We start from the raw sequence: 14,278 nt of genomic DNA on the forward strand, positions 1-14,278 counted from the left end.
TAGTTATTATGGGGTATTATTTTCTTTCCTAAGTTGCCATTTGTTTATCCAAGGTAAACTATGACAGTTCTGAACTTGTTTGGACGTTTCCAAACAGATCTTTAGTGCAGCTACTGTTTTCTGTCTAAAAACAGAGTTAACCTAACAGAGCTATAATGTAAACTATCAGCTGACACAGCCTGTGAAGATTATAAGATACAGTGTTAATTTGATTGAGTGTAAGTGGCTATGAGTTTTGGTTTGAAGAAAACTTGATACGATAATACAGATGTGTGTAAACAATTAGTTTTACACTTTATTCAGTGACTGTACAGTCTGGATGCATAGTGTTGATTTGTTGGTGGTTTTGGTAGTCCTAAGTGTGTTCTGGTATCAGACTTCCTGTTGAGAGTTTAGAATCTTAATACTACATACAACCTCTTTGATTGTAGTGGAGTATTTTCAGTGTGTTTGGAGGAAATTACCTGAACACAAGTTCTTTGGTTTTGTGCATGTGGATAATTTTAGGACTGTGATCAGTTGACACCATCTTAAAAAAAAAAACGTCACCAAAAAATGACACTTGAGCAATGCATCTGAATTACGTATTTAGGCCGACATTCACTGATGACATTCGATGTCTTCCTGACTCTGTATTTTCACCTATAGGTCCTCCAATTGCTCCTTTACCTCCTGCTGTTACTAAAGTGCACAATCAGGATTCTGAGTCTCCTTCCTCCGTTCGAGAGGAGCCATCTGTGGTGGCAGAGCCTTCGCGACAGCAACCCTCCACTGTCACCGTCATCCACACTGGGACTAAATGACGCCAGGTTCCGCGGGAGGTAAGCTGGGAGACGACAGAGCTTTGAACTGGGACAAACACCATCCCAGGTCTCATGGTTCGACGTCATCACCCAGTTTGATCATCCCGCCGCCTCCCATCTCTTCTCTGCAACCTTGGGAGGAATTTATGGAGCATTGATTCAGCTCCATTCACCCTGTCTCAGTGCACCAGTGCTTCCCTTTTCACTGTCATCCAGACATGGAAGTACAGAAGCGGGGAGGCTCCAAGTCTCACACCAAAAAGTTATTGTTGAGGGGAAAAAAAGCAGCTGGTCTGGGAAGTGCCACACTAAAGGAACTCTGTACTGAAGCTGCTGTGTTTTGACTACAAGCGTCTTGAGATGAGGTGCTCCACTGTATGCCTTGTGTAAATATTCTGCCTGAAACTGTCGAGTGGAGTAATGTTATGCAAGTGAAACATAAGCTTCAAGCAGTGGTAAATAATCATGACATCATCTGCACTCTGAACCTCACATCGTTTTGACAGCTCTCGTAAACTTGTTGTGATATTTGCCACACAGGGTCAAGACTCCCAACAGTATGACAGTATGTGTTATTCTTTGCTTTAAGGTGTCTGGACATGAAATATGAGCAGGATATGTGGGTGTGATCACTGAGAGGGCCGGTGCATTGCACTAATGTATTGGATAATTTATTTTCTTACAATATATTACAACTTTTCTAAGGATATCCCTTGGAAAATATGTAAATGTGTATTAGACTGGATGCTGAATGATAAAAGACACAGTATCTAATATTCTTTAATTTCTGATTTATTTCATTAATTAATATTCATTAATTTTGACGTGACTGTGAAGTTCTCCTCGACCACAGGAGGGCAATCACGTGTTGTCACTTTATGACCATTTCTCAGGGATGTGCTTTAATGTGAAACTAACCAAACCCCTTTCAGAGTGATCAGATGGATGCTGGTGATGGTGATTGTGAAAAAGAAAAGGAATACCTTTTAAATACAGCACATTCTGTTCTGTGCCATTGGTGGAAATTGTATTGAATGGGTTGTTTTCCTTTTTAAATTGTGGATTTTATGGATTATGGACATGAAGAAAATGTTTATGAGTGACTTGTCTGTGCAAAAACAAAACAAAAAAAACATAAAAAACATAAAAATGCCTAAATGACAGATAAATTAATGCAAATGTATCTTGATTCCAATGGCTCCCATTTGCAGGCTGATTCAAAATCACTAGTGTACAGTTTAGTGGTTGAAATCTCATCCTCTGCTTCTGCTCATGAAGTGGCTGGTCTTAAAAACTGCTCACTCACTCTGTGTTTAATCACTGTGCTTTCATACCGGCCTGTTGAATTTAGCAAAAAGTCTTTCTCTCTCTCCCTCTCTCACACAGGGATGGAGATCTGTCTTGTATTTTCTCTGTGGTAGCTCTGTTTAATTTTTCATTTTAAAACATTCAACGAGAATGCGTCCGACACAGTGCTATCTGCAATTTTCCAAAATATTGCGGCAAGCCTCTTTTTACTGTAAATACAAATCTCAACCACTCAGTTTGTTTGGGTCTTGATTATTTATTTTTGTCTTCCCAATACTTTCTCCCCCTTGAAAACAGAAAAAGAAAGCAAACCATGAAGCTTTGACAGTCCTGCAGTTTGCATGTATTACATAATTTTGCAGAATTGTACTTTGTAGTTGTAGACATGCATTAAAACCAGGCTTGTTTGCAAGTGTCCTTACTTCTTTGCCAAGAGATAAATATCAGATTGGTTAGGATTTGTACACATTAAACAGTAAAATATTATTGAGTATATATACTCTGAAATGGTTTTGTTAAAAGATATAACTACAATCACAAGTTGGTGAAAATATAGTGCAGTAAATATGAACTAGTATATACAGCATATTCACACTGCAGGTGGTTGTGTATGGTTAAATCATTGCAGCAACAAACACTGGTCTATGAACTTGAGATTTTAAAAGTCTTCATAATGTTATGAGCTTTTCAAAAGATCATAATTTTTGTCTCTGATATTTTAGAAAGTATATCTCATTGACCTTGGATGTAAAAGATGAATCTGATGAATTTTTACTTGAGAAAAGTAAATTGGATACCTTTTCTCATAAACAACAGGTCAGAGAAACAATAGTTATCGGTTATTGTCACATAACATGGAATCTATGGAAAAAGTGCACATTTTTTACTAAAAAAATACTCAAAAAATGGAGCATGGTCTTAAAGCTATGAAACACTTCACTACCTGTCTTTTACGTTGACGTGGTCAGAAGAGTGGCGAACATTGTGTGATGAATGTGAGTTCATTAATAACAAAATACATTATTAATACATACTTTACAGCAACTTCGACAACACTATTGTCACCAGAGCTGTCACTTGTTTTTTTTCCTCCTTGTTTTTACATCCTGTAGATTTGTGTTGCAAGATCTTGCAATTGTTAATTGTTGAGACAGAGACAGGCCTCAAACGAAGTCCATTTTCTCTTTAACAATGGGTTTCAAAATGTAATTTAAAGCCAGGATGTTGGACCTCTGTGGCTTACAGAAAATAACTCTATTTGGTTGATTTTTTTTTATGTTGGAATCACTCTTTTGGGGGCAGCCATAGCCTAGAGGCTGGACAATCAATTAAATCTGTAGAGGTTGGAGATTCAATTCCCCAGACCAGCAGAGAAATTTTTTGGCTGATGTGCACTTGAGCAAGAACCCTAACCCCACCCCACCCCCCCATTTGCTTCCTGGATGCCTGACATGGCAGCCCACTGCTCTCAGTCTGCAGCATGTGGTGTTCTTGCATGTTTCAGCCAGTGATGGGATAAATGCAGCGGCTGAATTTCAGTGTGTGTTGAATGTCTGTATATAAAATATACTGACAAATAAAGGTTCTTAATGCAATTAGCCCCTTTTCCACCAACATTCCCAGTAACTTTTATTATCAGTAACTTATTTACCTGGGTAAAAGAATTCCTGGTGATCTGTCTATATTTGAGTGGGCAAATAGATAGTTGTAATGCTCTTATGGAAGTGAGCTGAATGCATTGTAATATGCTGGACACCAATCATCTTTCTGTCCATCCAAATACGCTGTCTTTGCTGTGGGAGCAAATCAAACACTCAAAAGAGCTTATTCTCCAAATTCACCTCGTCTGTCTACTTCTCGTAGCTTCTCTTGTTTTGCTCCATTTTCCAAATGATGAAAACATAAAGTGAATGTTGTAGAAAGGAAATAAACAAGTTTGCAGGCAGATACTGGCTTAAACATCGTGGGTGAACATAAGCGTACAACACTGCCAATCAGCATTCTTCAGCACACAGCCCCACCCCTCAAGAATTCCAGGGAATCTCAAAAGTCCCACCCCCTGCCAGAAAGTTTTTTCAGGGAAAGTTTAGGGTTTGGGGAAATTATTTTTGGTGGAAATGCCCAGAGGTTTTTTAAAAACCAGGGTAAAATTAAAGTTCTTGGTAAAGTTCCTGCAGTGGAAAAGGGGATTAAGTACTCCTTTGTGCATACAAAATAAATACTAGTTACTACATATGACATGAACTATTACTTTTATTGTAGATTGGATTATCTATTTTATCAAAGGTGCCAATTCAGTTATTGGCAGAAAAGAAATATTTAAATGTTGGATTAATTATGATTTGCATCTTCCCTCTCTTTGTCTGTGAATCTCTTAACAATGTGAAAGTCAAACCAAAATCAAACACAAAAGCAACTCCAAACTTCTTAGCTATGTTCTACAGAGAAAAGATCTTCATGTGGTTAAAGATGTATTCTTGTTAGCTTCAGGTGTCATGTTTATTGCTGTCATGTCTCAGATGGTGTGACGGTTGTACTCGTAGGGAGGATGCATCCCGTCGTAGTGAAACTCCCTCCACTGCTCGGTGCTCTCCCTGGTCCTCTCATTTTGTTCTGGAAGATGATTGTTATGATAAGTTATGAGCAGATGAACGTGCTTGTCCTCTTCGGTGCCATCATTAGATATGAGAACTGACTTACCATCATTCTCCTCTTCAGCATAGCTCTCAAACTCATTCCTCTTCTCCTCGTGAAATTCTCTCTTCCTCTCATCTGCAGCCAGAACCTGCCTCTGCTCAGCTGAAAACATAGGAGTGTGAGGATGAATCATTGTGATTATTGTGAATCCTACTGACTTAATAACAGCCTTTATTTCCCATCAATGTCCAGTGGGAAGGATCATGAAAATGATGAAATCTTACCCTTCATCAGAACCACAGTACTCTGACATGCTTTAATGTGGAAATATGACTGTGATTTTTAACATTTTCACAATGCTTCAGACTTTATTAGTCTCAATCCAGATTTTTATATGGTATGTAAAGAATCACATTGTAAATTTTGAAGATTTTTTTCATAGAATACAGTGTCCCAACTATATTAATCTGCTGCTGAGAATAGAACCTAATAAACTAGTCCTGTGGGTAAAAGTGTAAAAAACATTTACCATTCATTTTCTGTGGGTCTGTGGAAATGATTAAACCCACTCCTTCCTCAGAACCATGTTATTTGCCATATTTTAATGTAGAAGCATGGAATAAACTTTAAACTGTTCACAAGACTTTTTATTATGACATTTATTAAATCACAGTTTAATAAAGGTTTTACGTTTTTTCATGATTTTGCTCAGAATGTTCAGCCTTCTGTTTCCTTGCCATGACTCTGAGAACGTTTATAACTGCTGCACCATATTTATTACAAATATAGCTGCATTTGTCCTCTTTCAGAAAATGTAACTCCCAAAGCCAAGTGACTTACAGAATCTGAACTATGAGCCTCAAAGTGACAGGCATTCCATCCAACTGCCCTATTAAACCCTATAATAAATCCCAGCACCCATTTCTGTTAAAATCCAGAATAAATTCAAACAATTTACACTAAATCTACACACATTTTACATCACTAAGTACAGACGCGTCTTCTCTTTGTTACAGTGAAATGATTTTGGTGATATGAGGAACTACCCACTACTCTAATACATCTTAAGTCAAGCATCACAGTTACCACTGCGTGGTGGTTATAGTGTGAACAGAACAGAACAGAATAGAAGAGAATAGGCATAGGATACAATAAACAGTCTGCAGAGTAACCATTTTCAGCTGTTTTTAAAAGCTTTGTCAAGTATAGAAAAGTTCTCATCAACACTAAAACATTTTTAAAGAGATGCTCAGGGATCATATACCTGATTCCCAGATGCACTGATCAACACAAACCACATGCAGGATTATTTTATTGTACAGAGAAGAGTCTGAAACATATGAACAAAATGGACATCATTTTTTCAGTTTGTCCACAGATGCAAAAATACAACAAAATTACTAAGACATGACAAATACCCCAGAGTGAATCATCCTGTTTGTACAGCAACTGCTTTTTTTTTGTGAACTTCATGAAGCTTGTATTTGTGGTGAAGCTGTGATTCATAGACTGACACAAAATAGTACATGATGTGGACCAATCTGATGGTAAAAAGTATAATGAGTCACAGCTTTTTAATGTGAGTTGAAAGAAATAGTCATCTATTTTTTCCAAAGGTTTTCCTTAAATTTTTCATTGTAACAAAGTTCAAGGATAAAGATGAGTAAAAATGAATAACATACATTTCTGACAGTTTCGACATATGACAAAAAAACAGTATGTTTTTATTATTATTATTATTATTATTATTATTATTATTATTATTATTATTATTATTATTATTATTATTATTATATGAGTAGATTAATTGAAAAGTTGTACAACATGAATCAAATGTCCTTAATGTAGTATAAATCTGTACTATAAGAAAACTGATTTCACATGAACAGTACAAGCTTGTTGAATATATGTAAAAAATCAACGTTACTGAATGTTTGACACACATTTATTTAGAGTTAAACTTGAGGTACATTTATTTATTTATTTATTTATTTATTTATTTATTTATTTACTGTATTGCAATAATCATTCAAGGAATGTAAAAGTATAATAAGTGGCATTTTGTTGCCACAATTTAGTTTTTTTTCTACTCAATAACACGTCATTGTTCTCAATATTATGTAAATGAATGTATGTGTGAATAGCTTGACAAAGTCATTGTTTTTACAAAAACATTAACATTTTACGCAAAAAAATAAAAAAGCAACAGAATCAGGTGAAAATAGAAACTGACTGAAATCAGTGACTTTAGTGAGCAACCTAAATAAATAATCTTACTTTTCAAGTATATTCAGTCGGTCATCATCCAAACCACTTTATCTGCGAGAGACTCGCGGGGGTGTTGGAGCCTATCCCAGCTACCTATGGGTGGAGCAGGGTATGCCTCGGACATGTTACCAGTTCATCACAGGGTTGGCATGTAGAAATGAACAACCAATCATTCACATTCACACCTGTGGGCAGTTTAGATTAACCAATGAACCTATTAGTGCATGTCTTTGGGAGGAAGCCAGAGTACCCAGAGAGAACCCACACAAACATGAGGAGAAGATGCAAACTTCACATAGAAGGGTCCCTGGTGTTAGAGTCGAACCCAGGACCTTCTTGCTGTGAGGTGACATCACTGTGCCGCCCCTAAATATATTCAGTTTTATAGAATTAATTAAAATGATGATCCAATTTGCTCAGTTCATGTGTTCAAACTACCTCTAGCCTGTTTAATTAAGCAAATGCTGCATTTATTTATCAACCAAGTGCAAATTACTTTCAGTTTCAGTTTTTTCAATGCATGTGAACCTTAAATCCCAATCTGACCTTTGACCTAAACCTGGATTCCCAGCACATGCCTGCACATGCGGCAGCAGCAACCAGTCTGCTTGGAAATTTATGTTTTGAATCCAGGACTTCAGGGAAAATTACACACCTAGAAATATTTCAGATGTTTCCTGATAAGTTACTGATCAATACTGAGACTTGCTTCTTTTAACAATTTTAGCAATTTAACTAAATTTCACTTTACTTTTTCACATTCATCAATTATTGCACAATGATATTATATCAAATATATATTTCCCTCATATTATTCCTAGTTTTAATTTAATTAATAGTTTTAATTTTGGGGGTATTTCATGTTTTAATAATCCCTTTAAGTCCTATATGTCTATTTTCTTGTTTCCTTATTTAAAAGACTTGTTGGAAGGTGCTACAAACCCCAAAGTGAAACAGAAGCAGTATTTTGAAATCTAATAGTGACTTTGATGAAAGCTTTATTTCTAAACTGGCCCTAATTAACCACCCCTGAAAGAGCTCATCCATCCTGCAAACATTTTAATTTGCAAATTTGATCTATCTACAGCCTCTTCAAAGTGAATACGATTTATTTGTCTCACTTTTTACTTCATTCCTCTCTGACCCCTTTCTGCCTGTGTGCCGACACATTCCACATTCAACTCTCAAATGCTCACCCACTCACTCACCCGTCTCAGTCGTTTCACTATGTTCTAGCTGCTTTTTTGTTCATTTTATTCCTCCCTTAGCTCCACATAGTGTTGTTGTTACACACGACCCACAGCGTGTTACACAACAAACAGCAGTCTCGGTGTATTCTCTCACCTTCCTGTTGGCAGAGCCGGACATAAATGGGCAGTTGAATCACTCGAGAATGTCAAACATGGTACAGTATGTGAATTTCCACAACATTTGTAAGGAGGGGATTCACTGATCTGCACTTGGAGGTGTGTATATGGATGGGAGCTCCATGCTGCCCTGTGGTTCCTGCTGAGGACGGACCGGACGGGGCTGAGTTGGACTCTGATTGGGCCAGGTTGGGGGTTCAGTGAACAGCTGCTGACTGTTTCAGTCATAAAAACATTCAGGCTGCCATTAACATGTTCACTCACTGTGAGTTCAAGCTGAAAAACTCCCCACTTCAACAAGCAATGACTATTGCTGAGGCTGAACTTTCCTTTAAAACAGAAAACCGTCCAGTTAAACTATGGAATGTCAACTGTTGGTGCCTCTTTTCACAAAATGAACATGACAAATCTTCTTTTTTGTTTTACATTTCTGTCCTAAACATGTTGTAATCAAGTATTTTTCTATGTGATTTCTCATGGTAAGTCTTGTGAAAATGCAGCACATGTAGATTTTTCAAGAGTATGGGTCTGTTCAAATTTTACTTTATTAAACAAGGAGAATTTGTCGATTAGTCATAAGTCAGGAAATCTGTTTTTTTTTTGTAAGTTGTGAGTAATTGAGTTTATTTATAGATTATTAGACAAAAAATATTCCAAGGATAACTTGTTAAAGTGTAAACAGTTATCTCCAACATGGTTCATAGATATTGGACAACATCAAAACATTCACAATATCCTTAATTGCAGTCTAAAATGTATCAGCAAAAATACAAACAGAAAACAACCCACATAAATCAAAAGTCTGTAAGGTCATGAAAGCAGTTCTACAGAAGTATATCTATGAATCTGTTACCCTACTCCATAAAAGAGTCCCAACCTGACTTCTAAAAGCTCCTCATAGAGAGGTTTTACACATAATAAACCACATTTCCACCCATTGTTGATCACTTTTACTCACTTTTCATCCTCAGAAAGTGTGTCTAAACTTCACTGTCAGGAAAAGATAAATATAAAATGATTTGTTTGGGTAGATGGTTTTTAAGATGAATCAAGCACTAACTTCTCTCATGAACTGCAGATGCCAACCTTCACCACACACACTCCTCCTGAACTGGCCAGACTTCAGACCAAACCACACAGACCCAAAGTGAACTCACCGTTAATCTCATCCTGAGACTTCGCACCCCTTCTGGTTCTACGCCTGAAGAAATTTGTGGCATCAGCCTCGTTCATGAAGATCCTCTTCAAAGGACCTGCGGAGCAAGCAGGAGGGGGTTCAGCTCAGAAGACAGGGGGGATAAAGAGAGGATGTTGCCTGCAGCTGATGCGGCTCCTCACCTTGTGGATCCTTGACGCTGCCTGTGCTGCTGGGCACAGCTGCAGAGTCGGCCTCAGGAGACACTAGGTTAGTGGACAAAACATAAACACTCTCAATTAAAACATACAGATGCCAGACTCACCTCTTTGTGAAACACAAAGGTGAGCAACATTTACACAGCAAAATGTCCCTGACAATGACATCCAAGTGAAGTACAAAGGCCTTCAACCTCTGTTTCTGCTGCAATAGACTCACAGGAAAGTGCAAACAGCACAGCAAGCAGAGCCAGGAGGGATACACGGGTCCAGGACATCATCTTAAACTCTGTGTCCCAGTCGTAGAGATATGAGGAGCGAGACAGAACAGAAGAAGGGGTGAGTATGTGAGAGGTGGGAGCCTGGAGGGAGGGCATCAGCTGGAATCTGAGGAATACTGGAGGCTGGTCAGAGGAGGAGTGACCTGCAGATCTGATAACAAACAGCAAGCGACAGCACAACGCTCATAAGTACAGACACTGCAGCAGTTATCTAATAAACACAGCGCTAGAAATAATCATTAGACCACCTGAGAGCTTCAGTACCAAGTCAGTTTTACTGAGCAGCACTAAGCCTCTTTTGCACAAGTTAAGCACATAAACAAAATGATTCATTTAATTTGCAGACATTTGGATGTAATGTCTTGTAATATATCCAGAAGCCATCAGAAACTCACCTGTTTAACTCCACCTTTAAATACAGACAACAGCTTCTCCTCATGCTCCATTTGTTTGTTTGTTTGTTTGTTTGTTTGTTTGTTTGTTTGTTTGTTTGTTAAGCATCTTTGAGTGTCTTGAAATGTCAGTCCATTGTAATGTTATAACTATTCATTCATCATTTTGTGGCTGTTGTGAATGTGCTTGTTAGCTTGTTAGTAGATGTTATTTTATTTGATTCCATACCATTCAAAATATCAATGTAAAAGAATGTAAAAGAAAACCTGGGAGAAATTCAATGTAACAGCCTTTCTTCATGACCCCACTCATGAACTATTAGTTGTTTCTAGTGTTTTAAACATCAAATTTTCTTGATTTATATGAAAACCGGGGGCTTGCTGTCATTATTTTAAGCTTATTTCTTTATTTAATTTGTAAGTTAAATATCAGATCCATCTTTTGCCAGATATTCGCTTCACATTTGCACATGAAAAGGAAACTCTGATGTCTTTACAAGGCATATTAAGACAAATACCGACTTTTCACTTTGTCAAACCCCCCTTATAATTAACTCCACAACTGTTTATTTGTAGTAAACACCATATCCTTATAAGACCTGAGTTTTTAATTTCTATGCATTTTTAATTTCTCCTAACAACTGATAAGTAGAATTTCATAAGTAGGACCTGATAAGTACAAAAACTAAGCATTCTCTTTGAACATGAGATGAAAAAAGTAAGCTCTCATACCAGGACATAAGATTTATTTTACTGTATAACATCAGTGTGTCATGTTATCACATACTACTATTTACTATATAGTCTTTATTTGTTCAACATTTTATGGATGTTTTCCGTGCTGCACACTCCTTTTCACCTATAGGTCCGGTCTATCATAACATTAGCACTGAGTGAAATGCAGCCCAAGCCTCACATGTTCATACATGTCACACATTGCACACTGGATTTTCCTGTTTTTCTGCAACACATCAGGTTTTTCAGGCTGGCTTTTGTGTCATCACGTTACATGAATGATTATGAAAGCCCCAACATCCTCTAATGAATACTTCTGATCAGATGACAAGAATGAGGATTCGTAATTCACGTTGCAAAAAAAAAAAAAAAAGTGGAAAATAAATATGAATGGAACATACGATCATAATGTGTAATTGTTTACAAAGTGTTTCCTGCCTCCTGCTTTAATATTGTATGAACAAGGTTAGGCCAGAGGAGGCTAGGAGACTTGCAACTTTTCAATCAATGTTGCTTATTTTCCCAGTAATGCATTACTGTTGTGTGTTTATTTCTGTCCATGCAAAATTTTGTAACAGCAAACTATGACTACTACTGGCAGGGGTGTGAAATATGTTGAGTAAACATGATTAATCAAGGTTTTGCTTTCTAAAAATTGTGAAAAATAGCAAAATTGAGATTGGACTTTTCCTGCTCAACATCTGTCTTCATGTGTCTTATTGTAGTCTCTGTATATTGAGCAAATGTAGATAATGTTATTGTGCAAAATCTGCAATTACAAGTTAAATCGCACGGTACTTTAATTTAGTCTATATTTCTATTAAGATTTTTCCCCCCTGTATATCTTGTTAAAATATGACTTGACAGTACACTTTAGGGGTATTATATAAATCATCATCATAATTGTATTTTCTTGTTTTAGTTTTTAGGGTGACCTTGGAAAATGTATACAGGAAAAACAGATTAAAATAGCCTTCTGGCATTTTGTAGCAGTGTTAATTAATGTCCACTATCAAATAAATCAATAAAAAAATTAAAAAAAAAAAAAATCCCTAAATGCATCCTGTTAGCTTCTTGTGATATATTAATTGTGATTCTTCAGTTAGTGTATTTTAAAATCAAATTTAGTTTTCATTTCATGGAGCCAGAAAAGAGTAAATGAATCAACATTAAACACTAGAAAAAAAAAACCAAACATAAAAAACAAGATTTATTTTTTGGCCATATCACCCAACTGTAACTACTAGTTATTGAACTGGTACATCATATAATTGAAAATATAGGTAAGAATAACTTTTTGTATCTTGTCCACTTTTTTCTTGGATTTGACTGATGTACATTGATGTAACTGAGCTTTAAACCATGTTGTTTTGCACAATTTTTTTAAAGCATAAATGAGTGTTGAATAATTAGGACAACAGGTTAAGAACAATGACATGCAGCATATCCAAAATGTAATTTTGCCACATGTGAACACAGGGTCTCAGGTTTAAGACAAGTTCTCCACAAGAGAAGGAATGATAAAAATGGTTGAAGAGGTCAAATAGACTACTGTATTTGGACTAATAATAAAAGAATGTCCAATAAGAAAAAAAATCCCATGACATTTCTGAAAAAAAATGTGGCACAACATAAGTGAGTTATTAAAGTTATTCTAAATCCTGCCAGTCATCTTTGCAGATGGAGCTGACTACTCAACAAGGCTGCTCTCTCTTCTCTGCAGAAAATCCTGTTGGAAAGAATGCAGCCTTCTGTTTGCTTGATTTTTTTTCCCCACCTGAACTCTGGACATGTCCCAGAAAAGAGTGAATGTTTAAACTGTTTTGTGGGGAATTTCAAGGCAGACAGATTCTTGCTGGAGGAACTGAGAAGACGTTTGGGGGGGGGGGGGGTGTATAATGTATAATGACCATGTTTTGACTGAGAAGGTGAAGAAAGCATGAGGAGGAAAATGACTGAAATTTGCATCCACCAAATATTGAAATTGGAATTCATTTTCAGCCAACAATGTGATGACAAATAAACAGTGGCAGCTTATCAATAGAGGGCGCTAATCATGAATATTTCATAAACGAGCTATACATGAAACAGTCTATGAGTATCATGTTGGTTGTTTAGTGGGCAGTCAACTGTCATGTTTCCTATTTGGGGTGCAAAAATTTGTGCCCAAGGCTCTCCCTTTACCATAGACTCTCGTTATAAGTGATGCGCATGCGTAGACCTCCCTCCAGTAGGAGGTAGATGAGCCTCAGGATGCAAAAATTTGCGCCCAAGCACCACCCACCGGAGTAAACGTCACATCCAAAAAAGAATCAAGACCTTCCTCAGAAATGTAATGCCACGCAAGGTCGTCTAAATCAGGGGTGAACACGTTTTCTCTCTCTCTCTCTCTCTCTCTCTCTCTCTCTCTCTCTCTCTCTCTCTCTTCCTTTACCCTCTCTCTTTAACCCCAACTGGTCAAGGCAGACGACCATCCTCCAGGAGTCAGAGTCTGCTCAAGGTTTCTGCCTGTTGAAAGGAAGTTTTTCTTCGCCACTGTCACTAGTCACAAGTGTTTGCTCCTGGAGGATTCTGTTGGGTTCTGTAAATTGGCTCGAGAGTCTGGTTTCAACCAGCTCTATATGTAAAGTGTCATAAGATAACTTTTGTTATGATTTAGCATTACATAAATAAAATGTGATTGATTGATTGATTGATTGATTGATTGATTTTTTCAGCTTGTGACCTACTATTAAATTGGCAAAATGATGTGCGTCCACTATATGTCAATTTTGTTGGGTGTCTGGGAGTGAAGGCAGGAAGTTTACTCGATGTGGAATGAGGAGCACAGGAACTACTTTTATTTTAACAAGTGCTATGATAAGAGTGGCAGCTCAAGAACAACCAGTATACACAGACAAACAGGTAAGGCATTGTTTGGCCTACAGATTTCATTTATGGTGTACACTAAGGAAAATAAAAATGAACATAATATAGTAAAATGTCCAATACCCACAATGCAATGCGACAAGTGAGCCACAATATATTTCAGCACCTAGGTCAAATAAGCTGTTCAAAAATCAATGAAAAGTGAAGCAATTTCCCCAAAGAATGAACTATTACTTCTCAGAAAATTAACCACAAGTCAAGGCTTT

General features: G+C 37.0%; 2 protein-coding genes across 2 annotated transcripts in view; one reads left to right on the forward strand and one right to left on the reverse strand.

Moving 5' to 3' along the window:
• The window catches only part of camk1db (calcium/calmodulin-dependent protein kinase 1Db), a 37,685-nt gene extending 35,339 nt beyond the window's left edge, over window positions 1-2,346 (forward strand). Inside the window, exon 11 of the mRNA XM_030137044.1 lies at window positions 649-2,346. Within this exon, the coding sequence (XP_029992904.1) occupies window positions 649-803 (155 nt within the window). The 3' untranslated portion in view covers window positions 804-2,346. The remainder of the gene's footprint in view (window positions 1-648) is intronic.
• A 2,000-nt stretch (window positions 2,347-4,346) lies between these two features.
• On the reverse strand, window positions 4,347-10,331 carry ucmab (upper zone of growth plate and cartilage matrix associated b). Its single transcript, XM_030137055.1, has 5 exons — window positions 9,957-10,331; window positions 9,722-9,784; window positions 9,541-9,636; window positions 4,812-4,910; window positions 4,347-4,724 (listed from the first exon to the last, which is right to left on the reverse strand). The coding sequence occupies exons 1-5, from the start codon at window positions 10,111-10,113 to the stop codon at window positions 4,627-4,629; spliced, it is 513 nt and encodes a 170-aa protein (XP_029992915.1). The 5' UTR covers window positions 10,114-10,331; the 3' UTR covers window positions 4,347-4,626.
• Window positions 10,332-14,278: the final 3,947 nt, after the last annotated feature.

Source organism: Sphaeramia orbicularis, chromosome 6 (assembly GCF_902148855.1).
Source record: "Sphaeramia orbicularis chromosome 6, fSphaOr1.1, whole genome shotgun sequence".
Taxonomy (NCBI): Eukaryota; Metazoa; Chordata; class Actinopteri; order Kurtiformes; family Apogonidae; genus Sphaeramia; species Sphaeramia orbicularis.